The sequence below is a fragment of the Nomascus leucogenys genome, chromosome 14, assembly GCF_006542625.1.
Source record: "Nomascus leucogenys isolate Asia chromosome 14, Asia_NLE_v1, whole genome shotgun sequence".
In the NCBI taxonomy this organism is placed as follows: domain Eukaryota; kingdom Metazoa; phylum Chordata; class Mammalia; order Primates; family Hylobatidae; genus Nomascus; species Nomascus leucogenys.
The window spans coordinates 53,964,310-53,980,875 of NC_044394.1; the positions used below are offsets into that span (position 1 = coordinate 53,964,310).

At 40.9% G+C, this 16,566-nt stretch overlaps 1 protein-coding gene across 2 annotated transcripts in view; it reads right to left on the reverse strand.

Moving 5' to 3' along the window:
• Positions 1-312: 312 nt before the first annotated feature.
• KCNJ16 (potassium inwardly rectifying channel subfamily J member 16) overlaps positions 313-16,566 on the reverse strand; it is a 30,380-nt gene continuing 14,126 nt past the window's right edge. For both annotated transcript variants that reach the window (XM_003276085.4, XM_030828004.1), the window contains exon 2: positions 313-3,759. In XM_003276085.4, coding sequence (XP_003276133.1) covers positions 2,410-3,666 — 1,257 coding nt within the window. In that variant the 5' untranslated portion in view covers positions 3,667-3,759 and the 3' untranslated portion in view covers positions 313-2,409. The remainder of the gene's footprint in view (positions 3,760-16,566) is intronic.

Sequence of the window (16,566 nt, forward strand, 5' to 3'; positions counted from 1 at the left end):
ATTTCATTTTGGGGGAAAAAGTGGATGGCATAAGAAAAAATATTCAACCAACTTCTTGTTATTGGCAGGGCATTTCAAACTAGAATTGCCATTTTACATAGAACCTGCTTGTGATACTTAGAGAAGCAACTAATTTTTACTTCAGATATACTTGTTCTACAAACTGTTAAAAAACCCATTAAAATGCTTTACAATGCTGCCTATGTTCTATTTCTATGAAGCAGCATTCTTATTTTTGGTGCACTGTACCCAATGCTGACCACATCAGCAAAGAGAACTTATACCACTGAAAATATAGGTATATGCACACACTTTTTGCATTATTTTAAGATCTTTATTATTAAGCAACTCATTAGGGTTGTCAAACTATGTTATAAAATTACACAGATAATTAGAGATATATATTACATAGAAATGCTGATTTTACACTCTCTTCTGAGTAGAAGCATTTGATTATAGAGGCTCATAGCACAACAAAATGTATTTCACGGGACATTGATGCCCCTATTCTGATATTGACAAGGCAAACATCAGCAGTAGCAGAGTTAACAAAGCAAAGCAAGGTGAAATGAAACTAGATGTAGGTAAAACAAGCAATACTAAAAACAATCTTACTTGGGTCTCTAATATTAAGCTTCAGAACAGTTTTGCAACTTTTGACCTAAACAAATCTCTTATCCATAAAACAACAGGAATAAAAGATTGCACATGTGCATTTAAAAAGTAACTTTATTACTCCCAGGTCAAAAAAAAAAGAGTGGGGGGAAGAAGGAGAAAGGGAAGGATGAGGGGGAGGAGAGAAGAAAGGAAGGAAAAACAAAAAAAGAAAAAAGAAAAGAAACAGAAAGGCACTCTATCTACCTATACCTATATATTTTACTTGTATTTATAATCTTGGACTATGTAATTACTTCATTCACTTGTGTGTTTTAATTTACATGGAGAGAGAAAGATTTTCCAGAAAAAGCAAAAACTGTGTGTGTGTGTGTCTGGGTGTGTATTTAAATAAAATAAACAAATAAAAACTGTGCCACATACTTATTGCCAGTGCAGCAACAATGTAAAACAAAAACAAAACATAAATAATTCTGAATGTTCCTAATATCTCTTTGATTTATAAAGTTTAAAGTGACCCTTTACTCGGTGGATGTGGGCTTAAAGTAATCATGATTAACATATTTTAACATGAAAGTAGAGTATACAACTTTATCTCATGTTCTAAAACTTAAGAAATTTCATTGTACTCAGATTATCCACTTACTGTGCATTAAAATCACTTTAATTGAATTCTATCTCACAAAATCCTTCATTTAAATGGTTGTTCCAAGTTTAATAAAAGAGTTTCTTGCAATCCACAACTCGAGTCATTTGTGTCTTGTACGGTAACCAAGACAAGAAGCATACATAACTGCTTCTGGGCACAAATAAATATCTCCCTCCCCACCCTCCCCCCAAAAAGGTTCTATCCTTTATGTAGCAGCCAAAGTTGCAATCTTTCGGGACCAGCAAGCTAGCAATGGTTTCTCTCCAAGGGTCTGAGAATGTTTATCGCTGCTAACCATCCCCTCACCTCATCTGTGTGATCCTGTCCCTTGGTCATGTCCTGGAAGAAGGTGAGACATGAACATAGAAAGTCCTCTTCTCAGAGAAACTAGCAAGGTCGTGGTTGCCTTGTTCCTTGTCTCCATTTGTTGGAGTCAACCAGGGACTTTAAGAGAGAAATCCTGCTCTAAATACTGTCAACTTTTCTTCTGCCTCATTGGTTAGAGAAAAATCGCTTCTAGCTCTCATTGATCACTACCTGGGCAAATGGCAGTGGAACTGGTGGCACGGACAATTTCTTACAGCCACTCGCTATGCTCGCTGAAACCAAAACAGTCCAAGTGGCGAACCTAGTGACTTGAACTGGTGAGCTGATTTCACACTTACATTTCTCAACATTACAGCTTACTGAATGCATCTTTTGCATATCTTGGTTAGATATGATACTTTTTATAGTAAATCTTCATTGTATTATCAATGTTGACATATTTAAAAATGTATTATTTATGCTGCCTTACTTCTTTTTATTTTTCTTTATTCCAGCCTCCTTTCTGCCTTCATTCCCCATTTTTGAATACTACACCTCCAACTGAAGATACAAGTATATAAGATAATAAAAAAGATAAATTTTAATCAATTAGGCTTCTTAATAGCATTCTTAATACAAAATTGGCTAGCAAGAAAAATTTTAATAACTGAGAACTATGGAATTTTTAGATTATCTTTTACCAAGTTTAACTTACTCTACTTACCCAGCCTCATCATAAAACATAGCTATAACACTTTCAAAAAAGCCGTATTTACAATGACTTGATGGGCTGGAAGATAAAATGATTGAGTGGTAGCCCTCATAATCGCAATTTAGGACTACATTTGGGATTCTACAGAGATTCTGTTTAAAGTCAGGAGAGCTTTGTGATAAGGTGTTTCCCTGTATTCATGTGTGGCAGAAGTGGTGGTCTCCTCAGGGTTCTCACAGCTGCTGACAATGGCAACTGCACTAAATGACCTTCGTCTCGCATTGGTGTCTGATGTGTAGGATTCTCGAACTGGTGGTGCTTTTTCTATGTGGAGCTGCTGGTCTTTCCAGTCCAATTGCTTGGCACTGCAAAAGGGGGCATATACTTCCACACTTCCTTCAAACTGTAAGCAGTTCACTTTGTAATACTTCCTCTTAACTTCCAAGACATCATTAAACCTATGGCCCCAGAGAATTTCTCGGGGAACATAGGAGCTTCTAGATTGGTGAGATGTTCCAGTGGAATCACCAGTATAGATAAATGTCACCAAAATCTCAAAGTTATCTTTGGCTACTGCTTTGCGGTCAAGGGCATACAGAGGGCTCTCATGGTCAATTTCATGGACAATAGTTACCGGGGTGACCAGGATGATTTGGTCATTGACTAATTTGAGGTCTTTAAATGCCATCGTCATCCTCCCTTCACTGTCTTCTGTGTAGCGGAGAAGTTGGGCTCTAACTGTTCCTTCTACCACGTGGTTTGGCCGAAAATCACCAATGCGCCACATGAGGCAAAGCTTCCCATCTCTCATGCCTATAAGTGCAAAGTAGCTGAAACGGATGGTTTGGGCTCTCTTTCGAGCAGTTGCCATTTTGGCCAAGGCAGCTCCAATGATAAAGGTATTTATGATGCAACTTAAGATGGACTGGAGGATCACCATGAGCACGGCCACAGGACATTCTTCAGTAACACAGCGATAACCATATCCTATAGTGGTTTGAGTCTCAAGGGAGAACAAAAAGGCCCCTGTGAAAGAATGGACGTTGTCAACACAAGGTGTGATGTCTGGATCATTTACTAGATCGCCATGATGAAAGGCTATGAGCCAAAATACAGAGCCAAATATCAACCACGAGAGAATATAAGATAAAGAAAATATCACAAACATATGGCGCCACTTGGTGTCCACAAGCGTGGTGAAGATGTCAACCACATAGCTTCCCCATTCTCCAAAAATGTGCTTGAAGTAGACATTACAGCTGCCATCTTTGTGAAGTAATCGTCTTCTTGCTCTTCTCTTCTCAGCTATAATGTGCTCTGGTGGGTAGCCTGGGTATTTTGCGTCCACATTGACAATATGATAGCTGCTGCCGTAATAGCTCATTCTTTGCTGTGCCCTTAGGGATCTAGGTGAGTTTTGGAGTAGTAAGAATTCTGGACGTGTTGCTATTTCTTGGTTTGGGTTTTCAGTTAGAACCTAAAAGACAACAAAAACACTTTTTAGCTTTCAATGTCCATCTTTATAGCAATTTGCCAAATTTGGAGCAGTGTCATACCATCTAAAATAGCTACGACTTCATCTGAACATTAGCTGCACAGTATTGATTACTCATTTCAGTTTAGAATTTAACCAGTCATTATAGAGGCAAAATATGCAATTAGAGAAAATAACATTTTTATATATGAATAAGGCTTGGGTAAACACTGTGATTATCCCAAATGATGCCTCACTAACTTTTCTGACCTGATATAAAAAAAAATCTGCTTTATTTTTGTAAACTCTTCTTGCATGAGGGCATTTAGAAAACAAAGTAATTGCTAATATGAAAAGGCAAAATATAATTCACGTATGTGTCTAGCAGTCATAAGCTTCCTAACTGTTTAAATCAGGTTTTTCCTTACAAGAAGGATGCAATAAAGAGTTTCTACTTTCATATCATAATGTAACTTTCATAATTGTTAATGTAATAGGTTATCCCTCACCTTCAGCACCTGGTGCTTGCTCTCCCATGGAGGCTTTTCTTCCTTGTATACTTCCCAGGACAAACAGAACTGACAGGGGTACTACTTCACATTAAACTCGTTTCCCCCTAGCTCCACCTTTAGTCTTGAAAGAAAAGAAAAAAAAAAACGCATCTTTCTTAACCTCAGTGGAGCTAAAACTACTCCCAGGTAAGCTTTCAGAAAGGTGTAAAATTGCCTATGCCTTTGTCTCATAACATTCATCCTTTTTTTCTTCTTTTTCTTTTTTTTTGACACTGGCAGCTCTTCTCTTTCTCTCTGAATAGAGTCCCAAAAATTTGCCAAAGTTGCTAATCTCGTTTCCCTCTTAAAGGGAGCACGCCACAACTGAACCCTTCTCTCCGGCTTTTCAGTGTTTTCCTGATACTTTCACAGACATCCTTAGGCAAAATAATTTTTTTCCCTCCAAATTCAGTCTTGAAAACATCAAGGCAGAACATGCAGCTCTTATCATGTTTAGCATCCACGGTATAATAGGCCAATGGATTTCCCAGCTCAAGTCAAAGTGAAATTTAAAACTGCAACATCAAAATCATCTTGAGTTACTCCTGTGCAAAACAAACAAAAATAGAAGTATTGTAGCCAATTTTAATAGCTATTAGAATATGTGTTTTAGAATATTAGTAACTATTAGAATATGTGTTTTACACAGTCCACCTGTGCTAGACGGGATGAAGGGATTATAACGGGGGGACTTTAGGGAATCCTGCCTCTCTACTACATAGAAAATGCAGTATGAATAAATACTCTTCCTGACATAAAGACCCCTTGGAACAAACCAGGGAAATTCATCACTAAATACGTGTTCAGCACCTTCTTTGCTGCAAAAGGACAGAAAGAGTTAACTTCCCTCCAGTGAAAAAGAATCAATTTTTTTTTCCTCCAGGGATCAGGCCCACTTTACAATAAACTCTTTGTTTAAGGCACCACTTACAAGGATGGACTCCACTTAAAGCTACAAACTCCTGTAAGACACGTATGGGTTTATCTCTGTCCTCTACCTGCCTGTCGGCCACTTCACTCACCCATCATCCAGATCAGTTTTGATCTGTTACATCCTCTCCTTTGTCAGCACTTCAACCTGATTTGGGGGGATCCAAGTGTATAATTTCAGGATGTGACCTAGGGCTGCGAAAGTGCTTACTGGAAGGTCCAGTGTAAAATATTTTCACAAATTTTGTCCACAATAGCCACCATGCTTTGGAGGTTTCTATCTGTCTGACTTGTCGTTGAACGATATTTTACAAACAGAAGAAGCTGCTGTAGGGTTCTCAGTGTCCACCCTCTCAACTGGTCATAGGAGGCATGAGAATGGGATGAAATATAATCAAAGGCCCATATGATTTCAAATTAAAAAGCAGATATGGAGATAGAATTATTTTCTTGTTAAATGTGTCCAACCTAGTTCCTTCAAGGGAACTTACACATGGTGGGAGTCTGAGAGTTAGAAAACACTGTTCATAAATCAAGAGCTACTGCGTGACTCTGCTCTTTTCTGCTGCCAATAAATAAATAAATAAATAAAAGGTTTTATTTGAAATGGCATTCAGTTGGCATCATTTTGAATTCCAGGAGCACCAGCAACTGCTGTAAACAAGCCTCTTTCAAAACACCTTCCTAAGTGAATGAATTTTCAATTAATACAAGTTACAAGTGAACAAATTTGAGTGTGTGGAAAATGTATTGTTGAATAATGTAACAATTTGAGAGGTACAAGTTACAACTGAAAATTCGGCTCCAAGCTCACCATGTCTCCTGATGTGTTTCATTATTGTGATCATTAACTTCAACTTAGCCAAAGACAAGCATTCAGATTCTGTTTAGGTCTATACACTTATCCTTTTCTTGAATCTCCAACCACATAAACAACGCATTTTTTAAAAGACAGTTGTCTTTAGGCCAAATGATCAATCGTAACCAAATAAATCATATCCAATCTGACCCATTTCTCAGCCTACCCAATGAGCAAAGAAGTTTATGAAGGCCTTTTTGTCACACTGACTAGATGAAATATTTATTAGTCTCTTATTTAGTATTTCGTGTTAATCTGAGCTTTTTTCCAACTGTTTACCATTAAATAATCGAGGCTAGCACTTGTTGATTCACTGGAATTTTATATTTAGCATTTGCGTTTCTTAGGATTAAAACTCAGCCTTAAAAGTGCTTCGATGCTTTCGTAATTTTCTTGTCAATTCCGCCATGAGAAAGCACTTGCAATGTTCCTACTTTTGTAATTTTTTTTCATGTTGCTCCGTAGAAACTGATGGTGGCTATTGAAAGACTTTCCCCTGGGCCTGAAAGCTGCAGGGGGGCGGTGAATAACTCCTCCCTTCTCAGGCCCAGTCCCAAGGCTCAAGACCACTTGAGCCAGCAGCCTGCGTCAGCAAGACAGCGGAAGCAGGAAGACAGCTGCCCGGAAGACACGTACCCGCTGAAGACCGAGAGAGAGGCCGTCCGGGTACCACGTTAGCAGTTACATCAGACTGAGACACTTCCTGTTTACAGGAGACTATATAAACCCCTGCCCCATACTCATTTGGTGCTGACGCCATTGTAGGCCCCAGGCGGTCTGCGCCCAGGCGCTCGTTAAAACAGCGTTTTGCTCCACATCGCCTTGTGGTGTTTGTTGGCGCGCTCTTGCGGTTCGAAGCAATACAACAGCCTTGCAGCTATTTCATTGGTTTAAACGTTAATTTTTTTATTGCCAATGAAAATTACTATCAACTATCACTACAAAGCTGTAGAACATGAAGTTCGAAGGAAAACGCTGAATCAGGTAAGGTCTATTCTGCCATATAATAATGACAAATGTAGTAAAAGCACAGCCATTTCTTGGCTTAGAAATGACTTAGAGTTCTGTTATAGATGAGGCTAGAGAAGAGGCAATGCACTCAGGATGGTGAAGCGTTTCCATCAACGTTTATTAAATACCACAGACACTGAGGAAAGCAGCGAGAGACTCCCTGACTTACTTCATCCCATGAGGAGGTCTGAGAGAGGGGAAGTTAGAAGGGTCAGTAACCCCAACCCTGATAACCACTTTTCTCGTATCTTACTCATTGTCTTAAACTCAGATACAGAAACATTTCTTAATCTACTGTGACTAGTAGGATCTACTTTTGGGCCTCAGCTTTCTGAATCTTTGTATGTATTTAAGGAGAAACTTTTAATAATTTAGTACATTTCAAATAAGCTATAAACACAGAAAGGAACATTCTCAACATAACAAATGCACATCCTGCGCATCCTGCTTATTTGTCCCCGTTTCCAATACACAAAAGCGTCTCAATCAGACTCATCAATTTTGAAGCAATTCCTCTGCCGTTTTGCCACCTCCTCTCAAATTCAGCGACTTACCAGGTAAACTCGTCTCTTGTAGATTGCTCTTCAAAGGTAAGCTCATACCGAGGGTACAACACAGTGGTTAAAACACTGGTGATAAAACTGGATCTTTCCTCTAGCATCTACTTAACATAATATATTAATATGAAGTGTGTGCTTTGTATACTTTGAGATGCACCACAAAAAAGGTCTAAAATTTCTTTAAAAAATTCAATTCTGAATGTCTGTGGTGTTTGAGGTAACGAGTGCCTTCTTTACCATGTAAAGGACCTGAGGTAGTTAACACATGAAGTCATCAGTATTCAAGTTACTTTCCTGACAACTATAAGATGAGATAAGTTTTGGTGGAAATTTGAGAGCTGATGGGGTGGAGGTAGAAGAGATGGCCTAATTCTGTATGCAGGTCACTGCCTTTGAAGACAGGCCTAGGTGGAGCTCTGAGGGAGGAGGAGGAGGAGACGGGAGGATGGGACTCGGGGTAGGTGAAGAGTAGGCCAGTAGAGGCAGGTGCAGTTGGATGGTACATTTGGGTGGGCTTTGGGTGCTGAGGAGCAAAGAGAGAGAGAGGTATTAAGAGTTAGGACAATGCTGGGCCAAATTAGGCTGTGTGGCTATTTTGCTCAAAACCAGTTTTACGACTTCTTGCCCTTGCCGTAGAATTATGCAGGAGCCTGAGGCCTGGAATCCTCCTGAGACATTCAGACCCGCTTAGGTGGAGCTCTTCATTCGGCCACTGTGAACTCTTGCTTTACCCAGAACCTACTGGATAACTGTCCACGCTTCTCCAAATAACTCTCTGACTCTCTAACTTCAGTTTCTCCTTTGGTGACAAGTCAGTGGCATTCTCAGGTTCCCTTCTCATCCCCAGAGCAGGGTGTCCTACATCTTTTCTTCCCTTTCTGTTCTCTTCTCCCTCTCAGCTCTAACTTCTAACGCTAATCCACCATTTTGGTGAATGTGGATTTTACTCCTCTCCTGATATAACTTTACAGTTTCTCCTCCTGAATCAATTTAAGAAAACCTTGTGCCAGTTTACTATAGAAAGGGGTTATAATATGTTATGAGCAAACAACTAAATGAAAGCTGGAGCTGGGAAGAAATCCAGTGTAACAGCATCACTAGTAATGTTATCTGGAGATCCTGTTTCTAGCCCAGTTTTTCCTTAAGTAGTATCTACATCCTGATTATAAATCCTACCTCTCCCCAAATGCTGTTTTATAAAGAAGTAGAAGAAATGTAGAATCTGGGATTACGTTTCTCCATGGTTCTGGATTTCAAGATTGCACCAAAACAATATAAATTATAATTTTAAGTTACCGAGTTTAGAAATCAAATTCCCTTAATATTAGGTTGGTGCAAAACTTAAAACCACAATTATTTTGCACCAATCTAATAAATAGTCTAAAATAAAATGGTTTTCGGTATTGCAGAGAGGGCCTGAACTAGGAGGCAGACCCCAGTTCCAGGTCTGCCCTCAACTTCCTGGGCATCTTGTGGAAATAACTTTTCTCTGAGCCTCATGGTACTCATTCATGAAATAAGGTTATGATACCTATGTCACCAAATTACTGTAAAGTTTGAATGAGATAATGAATGGGAAGCCACCTTTTAATGTGCCAGGCACACAAGAGTCATTCAATAATTATGTTTGAATCTGAACCCCATTGTCAAAGGCATTCAAACCAGGGGGGTAGGAGCTGGGTAAAATGAAGCTCAGACCCACTGGGTTGTATTCCCCAGGAGGTTAAGCATTCTTAGTTAACAGGATATTTACAGTTAGGAGAATAAGTTAATCATGTTTACTGAACAGACCTACAACCTAACAGATCCAGGAAATGTTCTGATGTCCTGATATCTTAAGAACAAAAGCATTCTTAAACTAAGAGTCAGTTTCACTTTAAAGATAATAATATAAATTCTTTCAGAAGACTGTAGTTACACAAAAATTAGCAATCCTTTGTCAAAAGCTCTTGTAGTAAAGCACATCTCCCCCATGACTTTTTTGCTTTGTTATCTTATATATATAAAAGCATTGCACCCAAGGTGGGCATGTTCTGCCCTGTCTATACAGTAGCTACTCTTTATTCTTTCATTCCTCTGTTTTCTATTTTTCTTGTTTTTGAGACGGAGACTTGCTCTGCCTCCAGGCTGGAGTGCAGTGGTGCGATCTTGGCTCACTGCAACCTTTACCTCCCAGGTTCAAGCAATCCTCCTGCCTCAGCCTCCCGAGTAGCTGGGACTACAGGTGCCCGCCAGCACGCCCAGCTAATTCTTTTGTATTTTTAGTAGAGACGGGGTTTCACCATGTTGGCCAGATGGTCTCAATCTCTTGACCTCGTGATCCACCCTCCTTGGCCTCCCAAAGTGCTGGGATTACAGGCATGAACCACCGCACCTGGCCCATTCCTTTGTTTTCTTAATTAACTTTTTTTCACTTTACTCTGTGGACTGGCCCCGAATTCTTTCTTGCGCAAGATCCAAGAACCCTCACTTGGGGTCTGGATCAGGAGCCTTTTCCAGTAACACCATGAGAACTGAGTTTCATCCTCTGTAGAATATCAGAACAGTGGCTTTCACTCTCTCAAAGGGTGCTCCACTGGCAGGACACTGGCAGAGAGCCTGTGGTTCCCAGTATATATTTCTATCTAAGCTCAGGAATATACCACTGTTTCCTACCACAAAGCAACCTGGGCCACTTTTCTGTCCTTTCACTAGTTCCTCAAAGCCCCAGGGACAAGGTGACTTTTATTTCTTTCCTCTCCATTTTTTTTTTTTTTTTTTTTTTGAAACAGGATCTTGCTCTGTCAGTAAGCTGGAGTGCAGTGGCATGATCAGAGCTCACTGCAGCCTCGATCTCATGGGCTGAAGCCATCTTCCCACCTCAGCCTCTCAAGTAAGTAGCTGGGACTGTAGATGTGTGCCACTATGCCTGGCTAATTTTTTATTTATTTTCAGAGACAGGGTCCGGCTGTGTTGCCCAGGCTGGTCTTGAACTCCTGACCTCAAGCAATCCTCCAGCCTCGGCCTCCCAAAGTATTGGATTACAGATGTGAGCCACTGTGCCCAGCCACCTTTCCTTTCTTTTTACAACCATCACTACATGGGAGATCCCCTGCTCCTTATTATCAGCACTCATATCTGAACACACACACACACACACACCCCCATCTATTCAACTCAGTTTAAAAATTTTATTACTGTTTACTCCTTTGCTATGTATTACTTTAGGAACGAGCCTAAAGGAGACAGGATTGGCAAGATTAGCAAAGTTAACAGGTTAAAGAAATCCACAAGGTGATTATCGTGCTTATTATTTGTCTTAAATTGTGCGTACGTGTTTTACTAAGACGGTTCTGAAACTTTCTCTTATTCTTATCTTGAAAATCAGCCTGCCCATCCCTGTCTTGGTTGGATGTTAGCCCAAGTTGCTTAGATTTTTTACCTTGAGCTGGATCTGAGTTGGCAAAGAAGTCAGAGAACATGAGATCTGATGTTCCTTTAAAAGACCACAGCTCAGTCTCTTTTCATTGTATAAGGAAAGCACTTCCCCCAACAGCCTCTACATTCCCCCATGGGAGTATTTGCTACTAATTATTTTCATTCTTGTTTTCTTTTCATTAAGTTTTTTTTAAAAAAATTTTGAGTTCCTACTGTGTGACAGACCCATCCACTTTTAGGCACCGGAAAACAGAATTGCAATTTACATTGGAGAGGCGGGTATCAACAAACATGAAAACCATACAAAGGAACAATCTCTGACAGTAATAACTATCATGGAGGACACAAAATAAAGTGATACTACGGAGAAGTGCCTGGAGCAAGGAGGGAGGTTACTATTGAACCAGGGCAATCCAGGAAGGTTTGGCCCAGGGCCTGACATTCAAGTTCAGAGTGAGCTCTTCATTCCTGGCCTTAGGTTAAAATGCTCTCAACTCATACCTTGCTCCCTATCTTATTTTGTTTGTTTGAGGTACAGTTACTATCTAGTTGTTAAGGCTCTCACTATTTATAGGTGTAATTTGGCTGCAGCCTCCCTCTTTCTAAGCTAATTTTAAGACCTGGTTCTCATAAGAACTTATCATTACAGGAACGCACCTGCATTTTATCATTGAAGGCAGGCTTTCCTGATCTCTCACCTGGCTTCACCTGGTTTACATAACAGCCTTTCAACTCATTTATTGCCTCTTTCATCCGGAGCGATCATTTCTAAACCTGAAATGTAAGTATCTCTCCTCCTGCTACCATGGGTACAGTACAAGCTACAGAATGGGGTCTAACAGCAGAATAGTCAAAAGGGCAGGAATGTGAAGATCAAAGACTTGGATTCTCATTATTTTTTTTTGCCACATCTTAGCTGCATGGAATCAGCATCTGTAAGCCTCATTGTATTTATTGAAATCATGGGGACAATAGTCGATTTATCTCAAAATGTTTTTGTGAGGAATAAATGACATAAAATGAAAGCGCGTAATAGCTAGCACCTGGGAAGCTCTCTTTTATTTACAGTCATCCTTATCCCTTAACTTCAATAAATCTCTCTCCTTTGATAGCTTATGATATGGGGCCTTATCTAGTCTGGGAGAGATGCATGTCCAAGCTATAATCTGAAAGAGGAAGAGGAATTAACTCAATAAGAAGAGGAAGCAAAAATGTTTCCCAGGCAGAGAAAACAATATTTGCAAAGGCTGCATGACTCATGCAAAGGCTTCTTGCCTCCTGTTTCTGCTCAAATCAGATTCTATCTTCTTATATTTGATGCTATAAGCTAAACTGTTATCTTTTCAATATCTTTTCCAAGGGGCGTAGGACATGCTTTCCAAAGACCTGAATGTGGGCATGGGTTGAAATGAAGGAGAACTGAGGCTAGAGAGAGCCAGAGCATAAAATATCTCATAGGTAAAGATTTGGGTCTTTCTCCCAAGTACAGTGAAAGCTATTGAAATGTTTGAACCAAGGGCATTGCATGATAACTTTTGCATTTGAAAAAGATCGTGCCGGCTGTCCACTGAAAAATCAGTTGAGGAAATTTAAGAGCAGAAGGAGGGAGGTAAACCAGAAAGCTATTTCAACAATGAGGTAAGAGATGATCATGACTGGGATTAGGATGGGGCCAGAGAAGGTATCAGAAGCCACCTCTCACTACAGTGCTTTCTCACTCTTCATGTGCAGCAGGGCCACATGTCCTAGGAGTGGCCAATCAGAACTTCACAAACCAGGCTGAATCTTGAGGAAGTGACACAGAGTTGCTGACTCCTGTTATTTAAGGGAATGGCAGGCAGTCAAGAGGCCAGTGGTGAGGTGGTGCACATCTAAGTGCTGAAAGAGAGAGGCAAGTCACAGCTCCCTACGAGGCAGTCTCTGAGACAAGATTGTTACTTTGCCTTTCCTCTTGTTTCTGCTCAAATCAGATTCTGTCTTCTTATATTTGATGCTATAAGCCAAACAGTTATCTTTTCAATAATGTTTTCTTCTGCTGGTGTTAACCAGGGATAATTTTTGTTGCTTGAACAATATCAACAACAAAAATCAGTTAAAATTTAATTACATGTACCTTTTTAAAAAGTATTCTGGCCAGGCGCGGTGACTCACGCCTGTAATTCCAGCACTTTGGGAGGCCAAGGTGGGTGGATCATCTGAGGTCAGGAGTACGAGACCAGCCTGGCCAACATGGTGAAACCCCGTCTCTACTAAAAAAAATAAAAAAATTAGCCGGGCGTGGTGGCGGGTGCCTGTAATCCCAGCTACTTGGGAGACTGAGGCAGGAGAGTGGTGTGAACCTGGGAGGTGGAGCTTGCAGTGAGCCGAGATAGTGCCACTGCACTCCAGCCCGGGTGACACAGCAAGACTCCTTCTCAAAAAAAAAAAAAAAAAAAAAAAGTATCCGATATGCAAGCATATGGTCTCATGACTCTCCCTTAAATCATCATGCCAACTACCAGCAAGCCCTTTAGTTCACTTCTAAGTGGATATTAGATCTACTCAATTCTCATTGTTGTCAAAACCACTGTCTTCAGTAGGCCATGGCAACAACTTCCTAAGAGGTCTCCTATTTTTGCCCTTCCTACACATCAATCTATTTTCTATGCTTTTCTTTTGAGACACAGTCTTGCTCTGTTGCCCAGGCTGGAGTGCAGTGGCATAATTTTGGCACACTGCAACCTCTGCCTAACAGAATCAAGGAATTCTCATACCTCAGCCTCGTAGCTGGGACAACAGGCATGTGCCACCACACTCAGCTAATTTTTTGTATTTTTTTTTTTCAGTAGAGAAATGTCTCTGCAGCAAAATGTTCACTAGGGGTTTCACTATGTTGGCCAAGCTGGTCTTGAACTCGTGGTCTCAAGTGATCTGCCAGCCTCAGCCTCCCAAAGTGCTCGGATTACAGGTGTGACCCACTACACCCAGCCCTCTTTTAAAACAAAGCCAAAACATGTCACTCTTTGCTTAAAACTCTCCAGTTTCTTTCCATTGCAATTAGAGTAATTTGCATAATCTGTATGGTAAGCAGATTGATACATCTAACATCTGCCCCTCTCTCTCAAGTATTTCCTACTACTCTTCTCACCGTTCTGTGATAGGTAGAGATCTTCACTGTATCTTCCTTTTTCACTAACAAACACTGGGGTCAGAAAACTGCAGCCTGAGGGCCAAATCTGAGTATTGAGTTGTTTCTGTAAATGAAGTTTTATTGGAATACAGCCAGACCATTGTTTAAGGTCTGTGGCTACATATTGTTCCTGAAAATGTTCAGGAAATGCCACCCCAAAATATGCCACTATGGTAGCTGATTACATTAAACTGGAGTTTCTGTGGGACAACAGATGCAGGCAGAGTCTTTCTCTGGGATCCCCTTATCTGCCTAGGGACAGATCCTCCAAAAAGAACTTCTTAATTGTCATCGATACCCCTGCTGTCCCCCAGTTTTATCAATCAGAGATTAACTCATATCCCAGAAGGGGTAACTGGAAGTTCATGCCACACCCAGACAAACTGTGTCACCTCTTCTTCTATGGACCCCATCATCTTTCCCCCAAATCATTTATACCCCCTAACTTGTCTGCATCCCCTCTCTCTTCTCCCTTATAAAGAGGGTATAATAAGCTTTTAAGTCTAACTGGTTTCTTGAGTATTCACTTTTCTTTCCTATAAAAGAAAATTCACTTGATAAATGCATATACACTTTCTCCTGTTAATCTGTGTTATAGTTTGGATATCTGTCCCTGCCCAAATCTCATGTTGAGTTGTAATCCCTAATGCTGAGGGTGGGGTTGCCATGGGGCCAGGTGGTTTGGATCATGCAGACAGATCTCTCATGGCTTGGTGCTGTCTTCATGACCATGAGTGAGTTCTTGCAAGGTCTGGTCATATAAAAGTGTGTGGCATCTCTCTTCCCCCCAGACACTTGTATCTCTCTCTTGCTTACTTCTGCTTTCACCATGTGGAGTGCTTGCTCTCCCTTCACCTTCCTCCATGATTGTAAACTTTCTAAGGCAACCCCAGAAGCAGATGTGGGCGCTATGCTTACTGTCCAGTCTGCATAACCATGAGCCGATTAAGCTTCTTTTCTTTATAAATTACCCAGTCTCAGGTATTTATAGCAATGCAAGAACAGCCTAATATAGAAAATTGGTACTGAGAGTGGGGCATTGCTACAAAGACACCTGAAAATGTGAAAGTGGCTTTGAAACTGAGTGACAGGCAGAGGTTGGAAGAGTTTGGAGGACTCAGAAGAGGACAGAAAGATGAGGGAAAGTTTGGAATTGCTTAGTGTTACATGGTTGTAACTAAAATGCCAACAGTGATATGGAAAATGAAGTCCAGGCTGACATGGTCTCAGATGAAAATGAGGAACTTATTGGGAACTGGAGCAAAGGTGACTCATGCATGAACTTGGCTGCATTGTGCCTCTGCTCTAGGGATCTATGGAAGTGTCAACTTCATAGTGATAATTTAGGTATCTGGTAGAAGAAATTTCTAAGCAGCAAATTATTCAAGATGTACCATGGCTGCTTCTAACTAACTGCCTACGTTCAGATGTAAGAGCAAAGAAATGACCTAAATTTGGAACTTATATTTAAAAGGGAAGAAGAGTGTAAAAGTTTAGAAAATTTGCAGCCTGGCCGCATGGCAGAAAAGAAAAGGCTTTTTGGGGAAACAAATTCAAGCAGGCTGTGGAGCAACCACTTGCTAGAGATATGTGCATAACTAAAAGGGAGCCAAGTGCTAATATCCAACACAATGGGAAAAATGCCTCAAAGGGATTTTAGAAATCTTCTAAAAAACCCCTCCCATCACAGGCCCACAGGACTAGGAGAAAATAATGGTTTTGTGGGTAAGGCCTAGGGCTGTGTTGCTTTGTGCAGACTTGGGACACTGTTCCCTGCATCCAGGTCACTCCAGCTCCGGCCTTAGCTCAAAGGGCCCCAGACATAGCTTGCTTGAGTTGCTGCTACAGAGACTGCAAGCCATAAGCCTTGGTGGCTTCTATGTGGTGTTAAGCCTTCAGGTCCATGGAATGCAAGAGTTATGAGGCTTGGTAGCCTCTTACTTGATTTCAGAGGATGTATGGGAAAGCTTGGGTGCCCAGACAGAAGCCTGCTGCAGGGGTGGAGCCTCCACAGAGAATCTGTACTAGGGAAGGACAGAGGGGAAATGTGGGTTGGAGCTCACATACACAGTCCCCACTGGGGCACTGCCTAGTGGAGATGTGAGAAAGGGTCACCATCCTCCAGACACCAGAAGAGTAGATCCACCAGCAACTTCCACCTTGTGCATGGAAAAGCTGTGACAGCAGTCTCAGGGACTAAACCCTGCAAAGCCACAGATGTGGAGCTGCCCAAGACCTTGTGAACCTACCCCTTGCACCAGTGTGCTCTGAATGTGGGCCATGGAGTCAAAGGAGATTATTTTGGAGCATTAA